Source organism: Anopheles marshallii, chromosome 3 (assembly GCF_943734725.1).
Source record: "Anopheles marshallii chromosome 3, idAnoMarsDA_429_01, whole genome shotgun sequence".
NCBI classification, from domain to species: domain Eukaryota; kingdom Metazoa; phylum Arthropoda; class Insecta; order Diptera; family Culicidae; genus Anopheles; species Anopheles marshallii.
The window spans coordinates 84,135,471-84,159,267 of NC_071327.1; the positions used below are offsets into that span (position 1 = coordinate 84,135,471).

Genomic DNA, 23,797 nt, shown 5'->3' on the forward strand with positions numbered 1-23,797 from the left:
ATGCAAGGTCATAGCCATCATGGCGGGGTTTTGGATGGTGCACGAACGAACAAAACATACCTTTAATGCAATATGCTTCACCTGAACCGACGATGTTTCAGGGCGGCCTGCGGGTTTTTGTTTGTCTGTCTTTCCTTCGCGATCGATCGGGACCGGGTCGTACCGGACACTGCAGCGAAAACCATAAAAAGGTTAATTTTACGACCCGTTCCCACGATTCTTGCCGTAGCTGTGTTTAAAACCCCTCGCTCGAGAAGGTGCATTTTTTCGCCAAGGAAAAGGAAGCGCCTACCATTGAGGAAAAGGCAGCGAAGAAGGCAGGAAACAGGTACATGGGAACGGGGATATGTTAAGTGTAATGGCAAACAGCACACTTGGGTGGACTGAGTAAGCACTTTTTTGCTGGTGCTGGTGGGTTAATTTACGTGTCCTAGCGAGGTAGTAAAAAAACCTTCTCTACACTGAGGCAATTTTCGTTGATGTAAACTTGTTTTTACAGAACAAAATAATATTGGGATCGTTTCTTTTCATTCGTTCAGCTCAGCCGTGGCCAAACGATCTGCCAAAAACGAACCATTTTGTCATGTCGGTCAACAAGGGCTGCCATTACATAGAGGAGGTTTCCCCAATTCCTGTGGATCCACCATTTTAGTAGTTCATATAGAGTTGCAGGTTATCGAAGGTCATGATAGATGATCTACTTTACAGAAGGTAATATCACACAGATGGAGACGAAAATCTGATCTGATCTCTTCCCATTCGTTTACGTCCTTGACGCTTGAGACAAAATCTACTAGAAACGAACAGTTTCACCATTTCGGATACTAAGCTATGTTCCATAGCTATCAGCGGATGGCTACAGCTCGTTTTCGCTTGTTATCATTGATCAATATAGATGATCTTGTATTTAATGATGATCTGGTCTGGTGCAAGAGACCCGATGCGATTCGTTGCTCATTGTGTTCCACGAGACCCTAACCATGAGAACATCAATCCACAGTTGGGCAAATTGTTTGACAAACTTGACCTCATGAGGAGGGTTTAGTAAACGATCACAATCAGAGGCAGCTCTAGAGAGAGAGAGAGATTGTACGACTGATTCCGATCGTTCATGCATTCAATCACATCCCCACACCCGTTACACGACACACCCTGCGTGTTCGCGCGGCCATCATCAACTTATCAGCGGTGAAATGAGTAGAAATAGCCAAATAACTTGCTGCCCACTGGCGATGAACACCGATGAACGATTCTGAGCCGGGTTCTCGCCGGAGTTGGACAATAACTGCTCTCAGCGTATCAACCGTAACAGCCGCAACATAAACATAAAATCCTCGGGGGCAAAGGACGGACGGCATCATCATCATCATCATCATCAACACGATCATCTTCCACAGTCGCGTCACCGTTAGCGGACGTCGTACCCGTCCGTAATAATCGTACGCGCCCGTTGCGCTGCATCAACAACTGCGCCCGATCAATTGTGTCAAATTGTTTCTATTTTGAGGTGTTCATTATTTTTAAAACTTTCACCCTTTTGCGTGTGCGGGACGGAAACAGCAGTCGGTGTCCGACGCGAGTGCCGAAACGAGGTGCGTGCGCGCGATGTGGTGTGCGGTTGGGGTGCTCCTGTTGCTGTGGGTGCAGGCCGAATCCGGTTCCGGTGTGCGGGCCATGACGCAGCTCCGATTTCCGTACGGCAGCACCAACTTCAGCCTGAGTCTGTACAAGGCCGCGTTCAGTGCGGAGCAGAATGTGGTCGTCGCACCGTTCACGCTGCAGAACAGCATCGCCATGCTGTACTCCATCGCAACCGGGACGACGCAGGACCGGTTGCGGGAGGTGTTTGGGCTGCCGACCAACTTTACCGAGTTCATCATCAACCAGAAGCTGCTGCACTACACGATGACCGATGCCGGCGGTTCGGAGGGGTTCCGCATGAAGAACCGCATCATCGTGAACGGGTTCCGGGAGGTTGATGGCCGCATGCGGGACATCATGCACGAAGATCTGGACACGGTGCTGATGTACTTTGACTTTAGCCAGCGGGAGGGCGTCGTACGACGGGCGAACCACTTCCTCAGCATGCGCACGAACGGGCTCATCCGGGACACGCTCTTCCTCGGCGATGTGCCGAAGCATCTGCAGCTGATCCAGCTGAGCGCCGGGTCGTTTCGACCACCGTTTGCGAGCAGTTTCGATGCGCGGGACACGATCGCACGCGACTTCCGAACGGGATACATCGAGAAGCTCTACCAGACGACCACCATGTTTAAGGAGGGCGATTTCCGCTTCGCCCGCATCCCGGAGCTGGAGATCGAGGTGCTGGAACTGCCGTTCCATGCGCGCAGCGATTCGGTGCTGTGGATCATGCTGCCGGACCGGGACGCGGAGCTGGACCGCATCGTGAAGGCACTCGAGCCGGAACACTTTGACGCGATCCAGGCACACTTCAGCATGAAGCGGGCCGGCATCGTGGTGCCGGTGTTCTCGATCAAGACCGAGTTCAACGCCACCGAGTTCCTGCGCAACACGGTCGGGCTGGACGCGCTGTTCCGGATGCGCGAGTTGCGCTTCTTCGACGATCACGATTCCGGGCTGGACGGTGTGATGCACCGGGCCGCCATTTCCGTGCACGAGCAGTCAGCCGAGGCCGGCGGGGTCGCAACGGTGCACAGCTTCAGCAAGCGCAGCGCGCCAGTGGCCACGTACCAATTCTACGTCGGACGCTCGTTTATGTTTGCGCTGCTGAAGCGATCCTCCAAGCAGCTCCTGTTCCTCGGGCATCTTTGCCGGCCACACGATCTGGTGGAGGTGTGATGACGCGCCGGTGCGTTTGTTTTCGTTGTATGAATGTAACGCAGAAATAAGAGAGCGCGACGAACGCGATGGCGCGAGAGTACCTTTCCTTTCCACCTTTCGTTTTCCCTCAAATGACACTCCCAAAATCCGAAACGTTCCGCCCCAAATCCGCTGCGGCCGCCCGACAGTCCCAAGCTTGTTGGGCCATGGCATTTCGAGAGCGTTCTCAATGGGTTCTCAAGCACTGAGCGAATATTGTGTGCACATGTGTGTTTTTTGGTCGGTAGGCGTTTTTTTTTTTTTTTTGGATGGCCGCCGGAGCATTATTCGCAAACGAAGAGAACTGATTGTCGAACGCGAGAGTTGCCCCAATGATTCGCCGCTAACAACCACGACGACGAACATCATCATGGTGTTCCCGGCGCTGTTGACCTCCTGTGTGGCCATCGACGTACCCCCCGGTAGGTGTGATTGTCCGTCCATTACATCACTGTTGGGGTTAAAAGCAAGTGTGGCACAGCCCCATGGCACGTGTGTCTGTCGCGGAGGTGTGTAAAAGTCCCGGTTTGTTGTATTGTAAGGTTCTGCAACTGTTTCAGATCCAACGACGGACGGTGCGATTACTACGGCAAACAACAAGTTTTCGTTCGAGTACTTCAAGGTGCGTGACATCATCCGGTTTCGCGGGTTCATCTCGCGCTCGCTCTCTCTCACGGCGCTCCGTTTTCACTAGTGTGTGTGTGTGTGTGTTTCTGCTCTTTCGATTCGATCGCAGGCGTGTTACGATGAGAGGTGCAACTGTGTCGTGTCGCCGATTCACGTGCGTCTGGCACTGTCCATGTTCTATCCGATTGCCGGTGCGGCAGTGCAGGAAGACTTCCAGGTCGCGTTCGGACTGCCGGACGATGTGGACGCAACGGTCGAGCAGCAGAAGCGACTGGCGCACCGGATGCACGACGGCACCCACCTGAAGGCGCTCTCGTTCGTGCTGGTGGAGGAAACGCTCCCGCTGACCAGCACCTTCCAGCGGTACTTTACCGGCACCTTCCAGACCACGGTCGAGCCGGTCGATCTGACGGACGACATCCCGTCCGCCCTGGCCGTCAACTCCTTCTATCAGCGGGCAGACACCGAGATCGAGGATTTCATCAGCGAGGGCGATGTGTTCTCGCTGCCACCGTGCTTCAAGCTGATGCTTTTTAGCGGTGTGTCCGTGCTGGCGTCGCTCGGCGTGCGGTTCAGTGCCGCCGACACCGCGCTGGAGGTGTTCCGGTTCGAGAACGCGCCGACCCAGCGCATCCCGCTGATGCGGACGACCGCGTTCGTTCGGCGCTGCCAGCACAACGAGCTCCGCTGCACGGTCGTCGAAGTTCCGTTCGATGCGGCCAGCGGGCTGTCGCTGCTCGTCCTGCTACCGTACGACGGGACCGAGCTACGGCAGCTCATCGCCACCATCGGCCAGGCCCATCTCGCGCAGATCGACGAACGACTTCAACCCGCTTGGACGAAGCTGCTACTGCCGAAATGTTTCGTGCGGGAAAAAACCGACCCCAAGGCGATCCTCGGCAAGCTTGGCTTTGGTGGCGTGTTCGAGATCGACGATCTGCGCGTGTTTCGCGACACGGGACGGACGCGTCTCAATGGGTTCTTCCAACACTGCTACCTAGCGACGAGCGAGAGCGGTGCGGCAATCCCCGTACCGACGGATACACCCAACCTGGCCACCTTCAATGCAAACCGGCCATTTATGTTTCTGGTACGCCGCACCAGCGATGGGTGTGTGCTGCAGATAGGCAACTTTTCCAAATACATCGATCCGGACGAACAGTTCTGAAACGTTGAGAAACCCTTCCCTTTCTTTTTGTTTTGCCCCGGTGAGGTGTAAGGCGTCGGGGTCACACGGGCTCAACGGTTTTTATGCTAAAAAGGGATACTGGAGAGGGGGGGGGGTGGGAAGGACGGAAGGACGGACCTTCCTGCGAACGGAAGGTGCGGAAATGCAAATGTTGTCTATCCCGTCGTGTCCGTGTTTCCGTTGGCAATAATTGTCTTCGAGTGCTCCGCTAAGAAATAGCCGCCCCTTCTAATGCGCTGAGCATATGTGCTACGGAACGGATGGAAATTAAAACAAAACCCCATGGGGGTGAATGGTATTAAGCACTTTCCCCTGCAACCAAACGCTCGCTTGCTGTGTTCGGCGATGGTTTGCTCGTTTCCCATGAGGAATTTCCAGTCGGATAGAAACAGGTGCCACCTTTGCCCGCTCCTAATAGCCTTCCCTTTCCAGTGCGGAAAAGCGGCTGATAGCAGACGGTCTATTAATGCAATGCCCACCACACGGGCTCTCAATTGAGAGATGAAAATCAAAGTCGGCAACCCCCGTTTGGCACGGTAAAACATTTGTGTGCCGCGGCACTGGCAGATGCTGGCCCATGTGTTGTTTGCTGCCGATAACGGCTTTACGTCCGAGGGGACACATGCATGGGCTGGCATGTGTGCACCTCGAGATGGCGTCTCGTTTGCAGCGCTGAAAGCCGGAAAATACTGCCGCGTCGCAAAATCAAAACCATTCCAAGCAGTTTGTTCGCAAGATGGCGAGCCGCCGAGCGGTTTGTGACGCAGGACGTCAAGGATCAGGGAGCGCGTATTGCCATCAGCTGGCGAGACACGCTAACGAATGCGCGCGCGGGTCCTTGCACCGGGCAACAGCTGACACAGTGGATCTCGTGAGAATGCGGTCCCCGTGTGTCCTTACGAGACCGTGCAGTCCCCTCGTACACCTTTGCTGCCGGATTGTCTGCAGCCGGCCTGCACTGCTCGTCGAACCTCAAACAGTTTCAGCTGGTTTTCACAAAACGCAACGCGCGCAGGGTTTCAAAGGGACGCCGTTTGGCAATGGGCGCTGCTGCCCTATGTTCGCGAGCCTCCGCATGTCACCGCTCCGTGTGTGTGTGTGTGTGTGTGTGTGTGTGTGTGTGTGAGAGTTTTTTTGTTGGTTATTACGTTGGATAAAAATATCCACTCAGCCAGCGCATTCTTGGATGGGTTGTTTGACAGTGGGAAAAGTCAATGCCTACGCGATGCATGTGCGTGAAGATGTGTAGCCGCGCGCCGCGGCGACTCATCTGCGCCTCTATTAACGTACCTTTGCGCTTTCCGCTTCGGCAGCAGCAGCCATCTGGGCCTGTGTGCGTACGTTCACCGAACGCTCCCTAGGATGCGTCCCGGGGCCTAATAATAATCTACACGGCTCGATAGATTTCCAGGGGGTAGCCCGTCTACCAGAAGCGGTTAGTTCAGTTGGCAGCAGCATGTGCGCCAGTTGCAGTCGATGCGCAAACGCAATTAGCATCTGCTTTTCCTTTTTTTTTCACTTTGCTTTTCCCTAGGGTGCGAAACAAAAAAAGCGACTGTTGGTAATGTTTTCTCGCCTTTTGCAATGCTTCGGTGGTACATATGTTTTCCCTTTTTTCCGGCCTGGCAATGTTATCGCCGAGCTGATAAGAAAGGGACGCTTCTGGGGCACCTGTCGGAACTTTAACGACGAAATGTACACACTGAAGACGAAATATTGTTTTTATTGATCCATTCTTTGACATGATCATTCCATCGCCTACGGCTCTTCCTTGCGGTTAGAGTAATGTCCCACGAACAGGATTGTGTCTATGGACAGCTTTTTGATGATGAAAATGAACGGTTTGTCCGCCCGGAACTGGGTATTTCGGAGGCGGAATTTTGTCCCGACCGCTGTTAGAATGTAAGAACACGATTAACAACACGATTCTCCGTGCGACGACTTGACTTTGGGTACACTTACATGTAACGGCGGCGGCTTCGGTTCCCCTTTCGTCGACCTGTATGAAGGTGGTCTGCTTCAGCGCACCCAGCATCGATTTGTGGCTTTGGAACACGGCGAATCCCTCCCGATCGAACAGCGTCTCGTGGCCCATCCGCGACAGTACCTCCCGCGCGTCGTGACTCTCCGTAATCGTGAACCTTGGCAGCCATAGATCGACCGTCTTGGGCATGGCCGAGGTCTCCAGCACGTCCAGCATATCGGCGGTCAGCAGTTCGAAAAGCTCGTCAAACGTGCCGTCACGGTGTGGCAAGAGGATCCACATGGTAAGATCGCTCTCCTCGCTGTACGGCAGCTGGACCGCGTGGAACTTGGGCTCGGCGTGGTACAGCACCTCCAGCGAGATGCTCATCATGTCCACCGAGGCGGGTCCGTTGCGGAAGTGGAACATTTCGGTGACGGTGCGCTCCACTTCGAACTGCTGGGCCCAGTTGGCGCGCATCTGCATGGCATTCAGCAGCATCAGTTCCGCATTCACGTCCACGTCCGATTCGGTCAGATAGTTGCTGATGCGCCCATCGGTGACCCGTGCCGCCCACTCGTTGACGTCCTCCACGACCGCTCTGCGATCAGCAAACCGGACCGTTCGGGGCTTCACGTGGAAGATGGTCCGTGTCGCTTCCTCCAGCTCTGGCGAAAGCTGACCCTCTGTCTGCAGCAAGGCGAACGATACGTTCAGGAACGGGCTCTGCTCCAGATCGTTCACCAGTTGTTCAGCATTGGAACGGGCGTTGGCCGTGTCGGCCGGTAGGTAGAACGCACGCTGTACGGCTTCGCGTGTACTGCTGTCCGTCACCTGATACAGCGCAGTGAATGCGAGCCGGACGGCCACCGGCGATACGACCAAGTTGCCGGAAGCGTTGAACGACCGCTTGAAGTACTGGAGCGAAAAGTCCGCATCGCCAAAGCTCAGATCGGGTCCATCGGTTGCTGCAGCAGCACCCAGCAATAGCAGCAGCACCACAAAACTGCTGGCCTTTTTCAACTTCATCGTTACGAAAGATCACACCCGTGGTATCCAAATGCGGGAATTCTATCGCAATGCGTTCCTACTGCGGTGTGGCTTCCTCGCGTCTATATGCAGCGACCGTGAGTTTGCTCTGTTTCGCCGGACGGAGGTATTAGACGACCCCGAACGAAGAACAACTCCGCCCGGGGGGCAAAATCAAAAACCTTCCCTGCCGTGCTGTGATGCCCACCACCAGAATTGATGGTGGTGATATCCTCTCCCAAGCCGGTGCGGGATCATCCCGGTGTCTTGCACCACCAGCAAAAACCTGTTTGACCACTTTTCGAGCGAGTTCTTGTGCGTCTCATCCGAACGTTCAAGAACGTTGCATTCCGCAGAGGTGTTGCGCTGTGCGGTCGAAGTCACAAGAACACACTCACATATTCGCTTGGCGTCGGTCAAGCAGGGCGTATGAAGATGTGGGCAGTAAATAACAGAAGAACAGAGATTCAATCAAGCGTAGAGTTTCTGTTTTATATGACAACACAAAAAAAACCATTGGTCTTTCTAGAGAGACTGCAATATGGACGCGTTGTATATTACTAATACAATTCGACTCCATTCGCCAAGATGGTCCCGGTTGGCTTGGCGAACAGCTAGCCCAAAACTTAATGATGTTTGTCGGCGTTGGTCGCCCGACCCCGAATCTCCAACGGAAATCGATAATCAGCACACGTGCGTAAATATGAACACGTGTCTCGTCGTCTAGATAAAAGCCGGAATCCACCAAATCACCCACGAAGCGCGGGTTCCCAGCTTGAGCTAGGGGACCAATTGGAAGGAGTTGGGTTACACCCGATGTCCTCCTCCCTTGCCATGCGTTGTGGCTAGACGTGTTTCGAGATTGTGTTTCCGCCTGCTTTTCCCAGCTTTCCCACACGGAGCTCGTCATCTCCCGGCAGGCAAACCGACGTGCATCCCGTGCATTTCGAAACCCCGGTACGATTCCCACAGGAACGTTTGCAGCTGCACGAATATTCGCAGCGCTTCGAAACGTGGGAATCGAGCGAAGCTGCCCGGGACGGGAAATGGCACAGTGGTAAACAATGGAAACAGAAAACAACTGTACGAAACCTACCTATTCTTTTCCTGCAATGTTGTGGTACGTAGAAAGGGAGTTTTTTCAATGTGTGCAATTCATGCAATATTATGCACAAGTGTTGTTTGCTAACATTTTTAACTTTTAATTTTTTTTATTCAACTGCTAAATATTATCTTCTAATTTACCGACACCGATTTAAGCAGGCGCAATTTATAAATAGTTTTTCCCAAAAATAAATTCGGTCGCTCAGCACAGTCGGTGAAGCAAGGGATTTTTAGCCCAGCAAAGTCATGAGTTCGAATCTCACATTTTTGAGTGGTTTATTTTATTTTTACACACCCTTCATTGAATGCTCTGATAAGCGAAACATGAAGATAAGTTCCTTTTAGAAGAGAGCAAGTATAATAAACGCTGTTCTTCTGTGCTCAAAATAAACATTCTGATATAGAAAGGTAGAGCCCGCTAATTAGTAATTGTTTATCTCGTAAAAAATACTATCGTTAATGCAATATGCAATAATTTATGAAGAAAACAGCGAGTTTCTCCTGGAAAAAAGTCAGCAAAAAGAATTGCCGCTTCTAGGTTCCACCGAGATTTGAACTCGGATCGCAGGATTCAGAGTCCTGAGTGCTAACCGTTACACCATGGAACCCTCTTACCCATGCGCCGCTAACTAGCCAACATCAACACCAATCGCAACCGTGGCCGCATACGAGTTGTACCCTGCACACAGGTATTCGTATCGTCGGTTTCGATCACCATCCCGAGACTCGCTCCACCTGACCCGGCTTCTTGAGTCTCGGGATTCTCTCTCCCCTTCCCATAATGATGCTGCGAATCACTGCGTGGGGTGAATCGAAATGAACAAACGAAGCACAAACAGGAATGCAGCTGAACAATACCACACCAACGGGCGGGGTGTTGTTGTACGCCTAGAGCTGTTAACGACCAGAAAGGAAAGGACAAGACATGCGGTGGCCCGTACGAAAGAGGCCGACGGGAGATATACAACTTGGCTTCATACTATCAGTGTGAAACTTTCGACACTTATTGACCTCGAATTAATTTTTACCTTTTACTTGTTTTGGCTTGTCCCCGGAACCCACCGTAGAAGGCACGTTTGGGTTTCTTTTGCCCACCGTTTACGGTCGCCACAGTAGATCGAATTTAAAAGATAATTGGTGACGGAACATGTTTTTTTTTCCTTCCACCCATTCATGTTCATGGGAAGCTACTTGAGCCATATTATTGCTCACAGTCGAGAGGCCTATCCTTCAGGTCTTCCGTTAACCAGCGCGGAGCATTGTTACCCACAGGCAGCATAAATGCTTGCCATGGCATTTTGGTGCCGTTCGCACGCACACACGTATAGCTGCACAAGAGCATACATCAGTGTACCACCCCTAAAGCGGTTAGTGCGCGTAACAGGAACGGCACGAGTGCGATGCTGCACGGAACAGAGCGAGCAAATGCATTGGCACCGACGGGAACCGACTCTTTCCCATGGAACCCGCTGGAGAAACCATCATGCGTAGATGCAGTTCTCCCAGGTCTCGCACGAACCGGAGACCGTTTTACAGTTGTGTCTTCTCTGATCTCTTCTCCGGAACGCACGCGAGCAGCCGTCGTCGTCGTCGTCGTCGTCGTCATCCACGTCCGTTCGTTCGTTGTTCGAATCGATTTTTAGCTGAGGGCGCAGCCATCTTACCAGTGACAAAACCCTACAGTGTCGGACGTCGTCATATTTCGCCCGTGCAAAAGTGTTCCCAAAAGTGAGTCGAAATAGTGGGCAACAATAAAATAAAAACACAGCACAGCAGTCTGTTCCGAGACACTAGTGCGAAAGAAGAGCAGTGCAGAACGTTTGGTGCGGAAGTTTGTTTGGGGCAATTTTGTGGGCGATCCAGTGCAAAAATGAAAGCCATCACAACGATGTGCGCAAAGAATGGGAGCGCTTCCCTGCCGGCAGTGTCGAGTGGTCGAGTGCAGCGTCACCGAGACGGGGAAAACGACGAGATTAAGCTGTACCTGTCGAAGCTCCGGGAGCTCGTACCGTTCATGCCGAAAAACCGCAAACTGACCAAGCTCGAGGTGATCCAGAACGTCATCGATTACATCTGCGAGCTGCAGAATGCACTCGACTCACATCCCGCCGTCAATGGCTTTGACTCGCTGGCCGTTCTTCAGCATCAGCAGCAGCAGCAAATAGGATATCAACCAGAATCAATGGAATCCGTTCCGGCGCCAACGTCCAGACAACCACTGGCCACCATCTTGAGCAGTAGTAGTACGAGCAACGTTTCCGGATCACATCTGAACGCTCTAGGCGATGGATTACAACAGCCTTGGTAAGTGTTTATTTGTTTTGCTCAATGTTGTTCTGTGCCCCGTGGAGATTTTGAGAACTGAACAAAAAAAACCTTCCCAAAGAAGGTCACTTAGGCGTCATTACAGCTCTGTCCCTCGCTCTAGTGTACCACACATTGGAGATCCACAATTATTCGCCATGATTCTACCACTCTCCAAATAAATTTTCAACGCATTGCTGATGATTAAATTCACTTTCCTTCGACAGATGGCAAATGGCAGCTGTCACTCACCGACCCACGGTGCATCGCCGAGAGGCCATTTACGCTATCGGAGGGCAGCGCTCTGCCGCACGAACATGTCCCAAATTGGCTTACAACATCTGTGATATTACGTCGATATGGTGGTCGCACGAGGATGCGTCACCGGGCATCGGGACGACTGCGCGCTACTGAAGGCTTCCTGCTGCTTCGTGCGTCTACTGGACGACATCATCATCATGAAGGCGCGGTGCGCGTTGGAGGACTTTCGCGACCGTCTGTGGTGTGTTAGTGTGGATCCCGGAAAATGCCGTGTTTTTGCCAGGGCCACGTTCCGGACGAGATCTCCGGGTGCTCCGACCCTAGTTGCAGCCGACTGACCCAGAGGAGCAAACGCGCGGCGCTGCTGTTTGTGTCTGTGCCGTTACACATTGTTTCGGTACCAACAATCCCGTCAGTCTGCACCAGCACCACCAGGGTCTGGAGCGCTAATTTGGTTGATGAATGTGTATTTAAGAATAAATAACGTAATTAACACCACCTGAGCAAACTGTTTGCCCGCAGTGCCGTTATTGCAGTTATTGGTAACCTCTTCATTATCTTTATGGCTTGATTGGGAACCATCGGACCAAACATCCTTCATCTCTTCCCATTAGTAAAACTCTGTAATGGGGCGAGAGAAAAAAAATTGCCTCTTTTGACTCGTTTCATTCCTTTGTTTCAAGTCGTCTCCGATCATGATTGGCGATCCTCCCCGCTGGCTGGGAAAAATGGAAGCTGCTCTGAAGTGTTTTAGTGTGAATGGATGAAGCCTGCTTCTAGACCTGCATCCATGCTTATCCGGCACTGTAACTGCTGCTGCAAGAGTCCTCCTTTAAAGCGCTCATGATCGGGGGGCCGGCGTCTGTCGATCCATTAGTGATCTTTACGAGCTGCTCGGTGCGATTCTAATGACATGGCCATACGGGACCAAAAATCCTTCTGAGCATCTTTCTTCGATCCTTCGATCTTCGATGTCCATGTCGATGTCTCCGAGGCATATATCAGTGGAGGAGTGGAAGGAGAACTGTTGAAGTCCTAAATAGCCTCACCACTTCAATAGTCGGATCTGGATCTGGATCTAACTTTAAGACATTCAGAGTTCAACGGGAATAAGGATTGAAGCTCAACAGGAACAAGACAAACGAGATGTTACCTCTGTTAACCAACTCCGTAACATCATCCGTTAAACATTTCTTTCCGTTCGTGTACTGCTCCCGCGCATTGAAAACATTCGCCCCCCAAAAACATTGCTGTTCGATTTGTCCAGTTTTATTAGTCTCGTTCTTTGACTCAATGTGTGTGTGTGTTTTCTTTTTTGTTCTGCTCTATTGTTGGCGTATCAGTTGACAAGCGTGTATATTATTTTATGATATTCACATTTGTGTTGCCGCGCCATCATCTCCAAGGTGTGGTTTTCCTTGTGTACGGGGCATTCCCCACATATAGCTTTCCTTTGCTTCGCTTTATTTTTACGTTACTTTCTCCATCTCTCCGTCTTCCGATCAATACTCTCTCCCCGATCAACTGACTCGTGTGAAATGTTTCGCCACAATCTTCCGATCCTGTTTCCGATTGTTTCCAGATTATGCTCAACCCAGGACATACTGCTATAGACGGTGCTGTTCGTTTTGCGCATTTGTTTTGCTTTATATATGTATATGTATATATATGTATGTATATATTGTTACTCTACTCTACACTTTAACTGTGTCCGATGGGTACCTTCCATGTTTTTTCGCTCTTTTTTCACTTTGTTTTGTTTGCTGAAGAACCCTACTATTGTATTATGTGTGTTTGATTCGTTTTGTTTTTGTTACGTGCTGTAGGGCTACGCTATGCTATGCCGGTTCAATTTAAATGCGTTTCACTTGTCGTTGCGCTAGAGTGTCAGCACTTGCTGCAAACAGAAAATGCATCCCATATGTGTGTATTCTAGTGCTATGATAGCCGTCCAACTCCTCTTGCATCATTTGACTATGTTCTCTAATCCTGAAATGTACGATGTTAATTGGTGTGTAAAGAGGTGAAAGTTATTTAACGATCCTACTTAGAGTCACCGGCAAACGCTACTCATTATCGGTCCGTGTTTGCTATATACTTTGCGCCGTAAATGTGTTTCCGGTGGCTAGTGTGAAATTGGACACTCACCATAATTTTGCTGCTGCAAACAGAATTGACTAGAACTCTCCTGCTTTGCACGGGAAGGTGCTTTGGTGCTAGGTAATGGTGCTTACATAAAAATGGAATTATTCAAATGAGATTGTTTGGAGCGTGGTTGGCCTTAGCTAGCCTTAGCGCGAGCTACTACAATTTGTCAGCCAGATAAATCTGATTTTTTTTCAGTATTGTTCAAAGTAATGAGATCGGGAGATAGTAAATGTAAAACTAGAGGGACAGAGAAATGATGAGGCGAAGGGGCAAAATTGCAAGCAACCAACCAAGGACAGTGGCAAGAATGGCTTTAATTTTAGTGCGGAATAACGGAATGTGATGATGACAGCAGGACGCCCAAAAGGGACGCGGGGACAGCAAATCTAATACATTGGTGTTGCTTGAAGACGTGTGTTTTGCGATATCGCAGTATTGTGCTTTTGTTTACCTATTTCATTCGGTTATTAGTAGTAACAACGGTGGGACTCGAATAAAAGAGGGTTTCTTCCATTCTTTTTCGCATCCTAAATGCGCCCTAAATGCAGCTGCTGCAACAAGACACGACTAAACAACTTGAAATGTGAATCGGAAGTAAGTTGGGACTTGTCTACCATTGCAAATCTCGATGATAAAGGGTAGATTCGGACCGTTCTTTGAAGTTTTATACACGCAATCGCAAATAGGCTTGTTTAAGCTTTAGGCAGACAAACGAAAGCCAGCAGGCCGGTCAATGTAATGACGGGTAGCTAAACAAAAAATGAAAAATTTATTTAACGGATCACTTTCGCCACGTTTTACTTCGAAAAGTCTACAAACTCAATAAAAAAAACCCTGCTAATAAACGTGCAGTTGCAGTTGATAAACATGCAACGGTACTGGGATCAATCGCTAGAAACGATGGGCCTGTGCGGTGTTCATCTGTTCTTTTATTGTTGCAAATCTATTCACGTTTGATTTGTTCATCTTTCTTTTTTTCATCTTTTTTTTTTGTTTTGCTTTATTTCTCTCAACGTTAAACATCAGCGAATGAATAATAAATGCAAAAGGCGATTAATAGTTAGCTTTTATCAACTTGTGTTTATTTTTAAGATCTTCCTTATATAATTTCGAAAGCCATCACTTGATTTTGTATCGTGTACACGTGTGTGTTTAGTTTCTCATGTGGTTAGGTAGTGTAGATTGCAGTTTATCCCTTATCTCTCCTTTGCCTTTCGTCCTTAGCCTCGTCACGTGCCCGACTAATGTTCGTTTTGTATTTTTTTTATACACCACCGAAATGGAATTGTACGTGAACAAAGCCCGTACCCATCTTTTGCAGGATTATCGCACATTTCATAACGAAAGAAACACAATTCAGGACGAACACAAACTCTGCTGCAACTATTGTTGCCCTAACATTGTAGCAGCAACTTGTAAGTTAAGAGCTTCTGAAAACAAATCCTGCCAGTGAAGTACCGAAACAGTACGATAAATATACGTGTCACGCGTCATATTAACAGCACACACACAACATAATGAAAAAAGAGAGAAAGAGGGCAACGACTTTACTCAACAAAATACCAAACGCATACGTGCCATTTACTATATATCGAGTGGATCTTATTGTACAGCTTGCTGATTTTACGTGCTCCTGAAAAGTGGTAATGACGACAGCGGAGGAGATAATGATATTCTGTGCTTGTTTTTTTTTTGTTCCATTTCTGTACGCGTAACATTGTGGTGGTGTGGTCTGTGTGTCCTTTGCCAGTGTCCTTTTGCCTGTTCTGTGTGTATGTGTGTTTGTTGTTTTCATATTCATAGTTTTCATAGCACTGAACGTCTAGTTACTGAAGAGAGGAGTTACTTTGCTCTCTTTTGTTTCTGTTTTTTTTTGTTTTTACTTTCATTTAACTTCGCAATAACTTCAAAATGGACTTATGATTAAATGCAACAATTTACATGTTTTTTTTTTGTTGTTTTGTTTTGTTTTGTTTTTCGTCGTCTTCGGCGCTATTCACTTTCACGATTTTGTTTGCTATATATGTTTCGACACGCTGTTTTTTTTCTTCTTGTTCGGAAAGTGTTATCTTATTACTTTACATCGCTACTTTGTGTTGTCCTATTCCGGGTGTTCTGTTTTACTTTTACCTTCTTTTTGCACAAGCTTTTGTACGCGTGAGGAAATTCTCTTTGTGTGTGCGATGCTATCTCTCTGCGCTTGTTGATGTGTTTGCGTGTATGGTGGTGGTTTGTTTTGGAATTAATAGCATTTGTGTTTTTGGTGTAACGATTCTAATTAAGTTTTTTTCCGTAGTTTTTTTTTACAGAGAACTTTAATAGAATCAAGCGCATTTTTGCTCCTCCTAGTAGCTCCTTTCTTTTCCATTTTATGGCTGCGGTTCGCTTATTACTTTGCTTCGTTTTTAATCAAGTGTCAACATCAAGATTTCAAAGTAAAATCAATTGCTTGTATTTAGACAGTATGGAATGAACAACAAGTTTTATTTGTCTAGGCGAAAATGGGAATTTTTGAACTCAATTGTATATCTGCTTCTGTATCACTTGCTCACAAGTACTTGTGTGACAGGTCGGTGTTAAGGATCCCTGTTACGGCCCTTATTCGCCTTGGGTTTTGCTGCTCTTTCTCAACTCATTTTATTAGTACAATTCAAGCACGGGTCACATATTCAACAAGTTCAGAAAGTGTATTCCTTTGCGTTGCCATTTTTTAAGTAGCAAACGGCCAGCGCAGCGTAAACAATAGCATGCACGACGGCGCGTAGCAGCAGTGTAGCACTTAGCGTGTTTATAATATGCAGTTTTACTCCTTTACCCACCATTGCGATCAACTTGGCGATCAGAGCGTGAGTGTTCACATCACGGCATGGGAACAAAAAAGAAACTTCTCAGCAATAGGTTTTTTGGCGATGAAAAACAATACCTCACAACAGGATTTTGGACTGTCAGCATCAAAATATGCCGCCACACAAGATTCTAGTGCACATGTGAAGTTCCTCTGTCAGCAAGCATGTCCGACGCGTACTTGTTTGTCGGCGTTTTTATTCCACTACAGTACCATTCATGTGTTTTGTTCTCTCTGAGCGATAACTGTGTAGACCATTCTCCACGAGAGTCTCATTACTCAATTATTTGTTCTAAGTTGTTGCTTTGCCTTATTGTTACTTAGATTTTCTTGTTGATCTTGTTGTTTGTTGAGATTGAGATTGTTGTTTTGTTTTGTTCTTTTAATCTCTCTAAATAAGATTGATTACTATCGATTTCATTTTGCCTCCTTTTTGTACATCAGCGTACAGTTCTTGAGTCGCCCATTTGTTTCTTTGTTAATTGATATAAGAGAAATAGAGAGAAAAATATATACTGTACAACAGGGTGCAGAATCTCCTCTTCTAGCCAGTTGGTTTCCATTTTTTTTCGGTTAGATATTTGCTAGTATTATCGCTTAAACCGGCAAAATTATGCGCGCTATGTTGATATTCCCGACCAGTTGCTTGTTTGCTTTTGTTTCCAACTGCTTTGTTTCCTTTCTTTATGCGCGCCTTCTGTCTTGCGCGTGCGTCTGTATATATGGCTTGGAATTTATCGCGATTATCATGCATCAACTCGATCTCCGAGTTCGATTTCTAACCGTGGTGTGTGGCTTCGTGTCTAAATCTTACTTTATGTAATATGCTGTTGTGTAAGAGCTGTGTGTGAGAGAGTCAGGTGGTCGATCTTTTCATCTGATACGTTGTTGTGACAATTGTTATTCATTTTCGCCTCCCAATGTTACTCCGTATCTCGTTCCTTCGTTCGCCAGGTGTTCATCGGAACGAGATCGACACGCTTCTTCTTGTAGATATATAGTTTGCATTAAATAACTATTTAAGTGAATAGGCTATATTTTTGTGTTTTTTCGCATTTTCGTTTTAGATGCTATGTGTACTTTCCTTATGATAATAACTATCAGCCAGGTTTAGCAAACTCCGGTTTTTTGACATACATCCGCTGCTTTTGTTTCTTCTCTCAACCTTTTATTGCAGGCAAGAACTATCCACACACGTGTGCTGGTCTGATTTCTGCTAACATTCTGCGCTACTATTGCCAATTTCTCGGGTTCGGATTAATTCAAGAGATGCAACTCCAAATCTAGCGAACTTTGTAATGTTGCAAACATTATACTAGTCGTCGCCGGTAAAATTGTGTTTTGATTACTCTACATTTTATGTCCACCACCACTTCTCGTGTCCAGTGCTCCCTCGCCCATCTAAGTTATCTCACTGCATGTAATGATTTTCACGTAAACTTTGTTACTGTTGTTACTGCCCTTGGCGACCATTGACTTGTAACGGACTTTCTTTACCACTATTCTACCACGTTTTTGCCCTCTCTTTTTCCTCAAATACATTATTGTTTAACTAATTATTTGCTTAAATATTAATGCCTTCCATTTCGCCCTTAACTCACAAATCTGATTTCAACTGTTTTGTGTGTGTGTGTGATTTTGTTCACTTCGTTTGTTTCTTTTTCTTTTGCTATGACCACCACACATTGCTCAGCCCTTTCGGTAATAGGAATAACAAATTAAACACAAAACTAAGATCTTGGATTTACGGAAACGGAGCGTTTCAAACTGATCGAAAATTATTCTACCATATTTTTCACACTAGCAATAGCAAAGTTGAAAAACAACTATCTATGCGCCATGCAGAGTAACGCCACACACACATGCTTCTAATGATCACGAACATAGTTTTTGCTTTTGCTCTCCTTGCATGCTGCATAACAATTGACGTAACAGTATCGTTTTCCTATCGCTTTTTTTCGAACATATCCACACCTATTCTTTGCCATCCAGCAACTCTACGTTGCACAGATAAGCCTCATACCGATAGCCTCGCTTCTCGAACTTTTCAAACAGGTTCGAAGCTTCTTCTTCTGTTGTGGAACGCAGTAAATAAAGTATGAACAAAATCAACAAATGTAACATTGTAAAAACTACGCATCAAACGCATACGATAACACACGTTAAGCGACCAAAAGTACCATCAGTATGAAGGAGCTTTTGTCTATATAAACAATGTGAAACATTTCCTAAGCCGACGCCGAATCCCGATAACCATTTCTTGCAAGTTATGAAGGGTTTGCAATGATTCGTACGCACGACTAAACGCAATTGCGCCAGTGCTTATTTTTTGTAAGCGTGTGTACATGAGTCCTTATCGCATTTGCATTTGCGTATGATGAAAGAGATGTAAATAGTTTGTTCTTTAGAGTTGCATTTACTTTGCATCGTTATTGGGCAGTATTCAATTCTTGTGTTCTGATTTCAATCCATTTCTGTTTTCCGTTTGGAAACGAAATTTGCTGACCTTCCGGACTTTGTAATGTTGCAAAACGAATTTAGTGGGAGGCAACGCAAAGACGCGCCTGGTCTGCACAGAAACGCAAAACGTAATTGTTCGTAACATTTGATACTCTTAACCATCTTTCAACTACAAAGAAAAACCGGACACAAACACGAAAACAAACTAGAAAAGCTAAACTACAACTCAGACTGTTTCGGGACGCTTCCCGAGGCGCGCCGTGGTAAGGACAGTACAGTATAGGATAAATTGACTATTCTCATGTGCTCATGTACCGAGAGAGAGAGAGAGTGAGAGTGCTGTTACAATCTGGAAGCGCATAATTGCACACAAAATGCAGTTTGTTCTGGTGAATAGGAAACAAATGGACAACTACAAACGATTGCTGCCTGCTAATTCTGGAAATGATAAACCATCTCTCATCTTCAAATTTGGGAGGCTCGTCAACTAAAGGTCAAAAATGTTACCGCAATTAGCGATCACTCCGTGTTTGCCGGCCCTAGCGCGCTCTGAATTGTCGGCGCATGTGTTCTGATTCTTGTTTCTTGATGCTTGTGTCAGGATATCGTGCGGGTTTTGTTTTCTCTTCTACACCTGAACTCCACGCCATGTACATATCGTGTGCCTGTATAGATTTATCGCCTACTCTAAAATATACTATTTGTTCTCTTAGGTAGTCCTTTTTGTATTTGTATCTTAGTTATTAGATTTCTGCTTCACTCAATCCTAACCAGTTTAACTCGATTTTGGGAGTAGCAGTGTATATATGTGTGTGTTTGTGTTTTTTTAGCGTGTACGTGTGTATTTGTTTGGGTGTGTCGAGAGACCTTTATCGAATTAATTATTATCACACATTTTCTTGAACAATTTACGTTTAATGGCGTTCAATTGCTGTTTCCCCGACAGTTGTTTTGTGTCCTAACATCGAACAAAATAAACGTGCCATTGCACCACCAGAGAGCAGAGCCGGGATATGCAAAGATACATACATCGTTCTAGCCTCACACACTAGTACAGCATTATCGCGTTACGGACGCGACATTGCCACTCTTGACTGCACACGAAAAACAAAATCAATACAATACAATCGTGGGATAATGTGATTATCGCCCTTCATCATGTAAAAGCATGAATACATTTCTGGTTACCGATATACGCACAGGATGGTCTCTTTGTTGGTAAGCTGGGCTTTTCATCTTCATGCACCTATTTACGTTCACATTTATTGCCATTGTTGTCATATTAAATGTATTCCATCACTCCCACCTATTGTTACGCCATTCTTGAAGAGAAGCAGTTTAACAGAATCATTATCCTATTTTCATTAGAGATCTTGACGCTCGTTGTTTTATGCAATTTAAGCACTTTGCTCAATCTTTCGCAACCTTGCAGAATTATCGGTGCCAACAATAATTTACGTTGTTTGAGAATTGCCAGAACGTAAGATTAAAGATGCCGTAGAGCGCAGCTAGAGGGCTCTCTAGTATTGCTGCATCAGATGTAACCACGACAGACGGCGGAACCTTTGGCCGAATTTATATTATGAACCTCCTTTCTCGACCGTACCGGGGAAGCAGAGAGGGAGGGTTCTACGTTACCATTTCAAAGGCATGTCCGATGGATACGATTGACCAGGCAAGTTGTAACTTAATTGTCTTCTGATCCGGATTGCTTCTTCTCCTGTCAGTGTTTCTGTTGTGGTGTTTATATCATGTTGAACACGTATTACCGAGCTTGTTTATTTTTGGTTCTGGTGTCATGTTAGTTATGTTGTGTGCTCTTTCACAAATAATTTCCCAGGTGCAAGAGCAACAATTGCGGTACGACACCTGCAAATAGTTAGAACGCTATTAGTATATTTGTCAAACATCCGAAAGCGGGATGAACGTGGGATGTGAAAGAGGAGTAGTAGTGGTATGAAAATGATCTTTTTGTAATGCGGTGTAGGTGATTGTAACAGAATCAATATACTCACTTTAATGTAAATCGAAGGTTACATTAAATAACATAAATCCAAAGGTTTTTTTTTTTTAATTCCTCTAAACCTATAAAAAACATTGTTGGAATTGAGTGTAATTGATGGGCCTTTGGAATGAAAAAAAAAAAACATAACTAATACGTAAAAATAATAATTACTCTCGTGGTTTTGCGACAATTTTTCGCGTCTTTGTATGTTTTGTTGAAATTTCAGTTGAGTTTAACAGTGTATTTTTGCATCTAATCCAGTTGTGCTCTGTAGAGCAGCGTTATACCACACCCACTTCGGTATATGTAACGATAGCAAGTTGTAGTGTTTAATAATATGCAAGCACAACCGACTATGAATATACCGTCCGTTTCGTTGTCATTCTCGAGAACGATGACACAGTTTTTTATTCACTTGCATTTTGTTCGTCCTTAAGGCAGAACGAACTGGCTTAGAAACCGAAGTATCCAGTAATGGTTGATGCAACCACGATCAGTAGAATGCTGAGACATACCAGAATAATGATCTTCTTCTGCTCGATTCGAATGGATGGCCGTCGTTTAGGATCGATGGATCACACATTAGAAGATGACGGAAATGAGCGTATCGGTTGGCGCAAGAAAAGAAAAATCAAGGTAAAATAAATAGAACACCAAGAATCTATTCCATTTCGCTACTTATATCTTGCACTAGTGAACAAAACACAATACAGAAAATTAATTTCTAATATAATAATAAAACCGTATGAAAAACAAAATCCCACTTTTAACTTAAATGCAACGTAATAGTTTGTGTTTCGCAACGTTTGTTTGTTCTCGCATTTACAGTACTACATCGCTCCACAACTAAAAATGAGAATAATAGCAGATACGGCCTAATCGTCCCTCAGGAGTGATAAAAAATAATATAATAATTAACACGCACCTAATATTATCACATGTCAAAAAATGCGTGAGTGTGTATTTAGCTAAACGAATTTATTTACATTTGACCCAACTAAAAAAAATGGGAAATAAACATTCCTCTATGTTACAATCGGCATTTGTTGGTAGCGTCGAGCATCTAGCAGCTTTACTAGGTCCCTCCCCCTATCCACGGGAAAAGGCAAGTGCAAAATCGTATTATGCAATCGGAAATCCTCTAATCGGTTGATAGCCCTGTACACGAGAAAAGATCAACCATAAAAAAAAGTAAAAAAAACACATGATGTGACCGTGCGACGGACGTGATTGGACTTTGTGGTTTTTGCACACTACAACTACGGCTGTATTACTGCTTTAGTGCAAACATACACTTGCTGATAATGGTTTCATTCTTTGGTCATCTTTTTACAATCAAATACAAATTCTCTTCCACGGTACACTGTTTGTATAAACGAGTAAAATAATATAAGAGAGTTGTTTCTGACAATTGGAAAACAATCGAATATTTAAACACACAAATAGAGCACCGCAGAGTTCTTTCACAAAAACTGCATGGTAATTAATTCTAATAAGTGTTAAAATATAGTAATGAAAATATCTTATCTAAGACCAAACTGTTAACGAAACGAACTCGTCCAATTGTAGTCCATTTTGATGAAAAACATACTTTTGCTCAATAAACAGAACCAAACTTAGAAGCAATCTTATGAAACTTAGTTATGTTTTGTGTAATGTAAATGGAATATTGAATGTTTGAGTGAGTAGGGTTGAAGGGTTTATGGTTTTAATTTGACATTAAAATGTGTTATGTACCTGTGACAATTTACACAATATTCAAAAGAGATAGAGACACTGTTGTGCTGAGGTGAGTATTATGAGAAAATTAGAGCACATATGAAGAGGAGTTATATTGTTTTCTATCTTGAATTTGGTTTCTTTGTGGCTTCTCTCTATTTCAGGTCCGCTGCTCTGTGCTGCTCTGGGCATTTAATTGTTCCTCTATTTTAATAGTTTTGATTGCAGCGCTTGTTTGATTGCTTTTCGTTCTAACGTCTTTGCTGACAGATTGCCCGCCGAATAATTTCTGCCCCCGACGGGGATGGTTACTCGCCGGGGAATTTCGTGGTATTAGCAACGAATACTCTCGGTTTACGCAAAATGGTGATGGTTGTCAATTGATCATTGTATCTTGCATCTAAAGCCCTGGTTCGTCACGCGTTGTAGAAGTAAGCAGATTGACGAATGGAGAATAGGCGTCGTTCGAAATGAATTGTGGTGGCTCGTTTTTTAAACCGATGCATGGCTTACCCGGTATTTGTTTGACAATAGTCGCACATAATTTGCTGCCCAAAACATTCCTTCCTCCTCACCTCATTTATTTTGCACCTGGCACAATCAATTCTGCGATCTGTTATCCAAGTTGTTCACACGCCATAATTGTTAACAGGAGAATCTACAATGTAATTGTTTGTTGCCATTGCCACACATTGCTTCAACAACATATTCATTACCGCTCTTCATCATTACCGGTCGAAAGCAGCTGCGCTGAATGCATAACGAACTAAAGACAAATAAATATTGGTGGTATGGATTTCAGAATTAGACTTGTAATATGCTGCCTCAGAGGCGCCGTTTTTACTCGTTTGCGGTACGCAGTGCCTTTTTCGCCGCAAACTTCGTCTTAAAAGCATTGATGATTTGCCGATAGGCGAATACTTGAGTGGTTCTCTCCTTTGTCACTGTGTTTCGCACAGAATGAACAAAACTGTTTGGTTGAGTTTCCATTTCTTGTAGGCAAACACATTGTTTTCAATAATCGTCTATAAACAAACATTGTCTACGAAATTATCTGCTCTTACTCTCCCTTATTTTTCTTTGACGAAGCGTTTTTGGTCATTTTCTGTTATACGCAATGCATTAGAAGAAACCACGCGGATCTACTATTCACCTCCAGATTCATTCCGTTGTTCTCGCCGTATGTGTGTGTGCATGTTTCAACATTCACTTTGCTTTTGTCTTTTTTCAGAATCCAACCGTAGCACTTTTGCATGCGCTGTCCTGCGGAATCCGCGCTTCAATCTCATCTCTGTCTTTGTT

At 45.9% G+C, this 23,797-nt stretch overlaps 4 protein-coding genes and 1 non-coding gene across 5 annotated transcripts; 3 read left to right on the top strand and 2 right to left on the bottom strand.

Moving 5' to 3' along the window:
* Positions 1-1,605: 1,605 nt before the first annotated feature.
* Positions 1,606-2,820, top strand: LOC128713290 (serine protease inhibitor 42Dd-like). Its single transcript, XM_053808151.1, has one exon. It carries the CDS (start codon positions 1,606-1,608, stop codon positions 2,818-2,820), a length of 1,215 nt encoding a protein of 404 aa, XP_053664126.1.
* Positions 2,821-3,211: 391 nt separating this feature from the next.
* LOC128714892 (serpin B5-like) lies at positions 3,212-4,636 on the top strand. Its single transcript, XM_053809774.1, has 3 exons — positions 3,212-3,263; positions 3,402-3,463; positions 3,578-4,636. The coding sequence occupies exons 1-3, from the start codon at positions 3,212-3,214 to the stop codon at positions 4,634-4,636; spliced, it is 1,173 nt and encodes a 390-aa protein (XP_053665749.1).
* Positions 4,637-6,415: 1,779 nt separating this feature from the next.
* Positions 6,416-7,649, bottom strand: LOC128713291 (serpin B10-like). The gene is made up of 2 exons (XM_053808152.1): positions 6,620-7,649; positions 6,416-6,549 (listed from the first exon to the last, which is right to left on the bottom strand). Exons 1-2 carry the CDS (start codon positions 7,647-7,649, stop codon positions 6,416-6,418), a joined length of 1,164 nt encoding a protein of 387 aa, XP_053664127.1.
* Positions 7,650-9,289: 1,640 nt separating this feature from the next.
* Trnaq-cug (transfer RNA glutamine (anticodon CUG)) lies at positions 9,290-9,361 on the bottom strand. Its single transcript has one exon. It is a non-coding gene; the product is annotated as a tRNA-Gln (tRNA).
* A 1,262-nt stretch (positions 9,362-10,623) lies between these two features.
* LOC128713292 (protein extra-macrochaetae-like) lies at positions 10,624-21,626 on the top strand. The gene is made up of 2 exons (XM_053808153.1): positions 10,624-11,057; positions 21,605-21,626. The coding sequence occupies exons 1-2, from the start codon at positions 10,624-10,626 to the stop codon at positions 21,624-21,626; spliced, it is 456 nt and encodes a 151-aa protein (XP_053664128.1).
* The last annotated feature ends 2,171 nt before the right edge of the window (positions 21,627-23,797 follow it).

Coding starts and splice junctions, on each gene's coding strand:
- LOC128713290 (XM_053808151.1), top strand. CDS start 1,606: ATGTGGTGTGCGGTTGGGGTGCTCCTGTTGCTGTGGGTGCAGGCCGAA.
- LOC128714892 (XM_053809774.1), top strand. CDS start 3,212: ATGGTGTTCCCGGCGCTGTTGACCTCCTGTGTGGCCATCGACGTACCC. Junction 3,264..3,401: donor GGCCATCGACGTACCCCCCG/GTAGGTGTGATT, acceptor CAACTGTTTCAG/ATCCAACGACGGACGGTGCG. Junction 3,464..3,577: donor TTTCGTTCGAGTACTTCAAG/GTGCGTGACATC, acceptor ATTCGATCGCAG/GCGTGTTACGATGAGAGGTG.
- LOC128713291 (XM_053808152.1), bottom strand. CDS start 7,649: ATGAAGTTGAAAAAGGCCAGCAGTTTTGTGGTGCTGCTGCTATTGCTG. Junction 6,550..6,619: donor CGAAGCCGCCGCCGTTACAT/GTAAGTGTACCC, acceptor ACATTCTAACAG/CGGTCGGGACAAAATTCCGC.
- LOC128713292 (XM_053808153.1), top strand. CDS start 10,624: ATGAAAGCCATCACAACGATGTGCGCAAAGAATGGGAGCGCTTCCCTG. Junction 11,058..21,604: donor GATGGATTACAACAGCCTTG/GTAAGTGTTTAT, acceptor TCGCATTTACAG/TACTACATCGCTCCACAACT.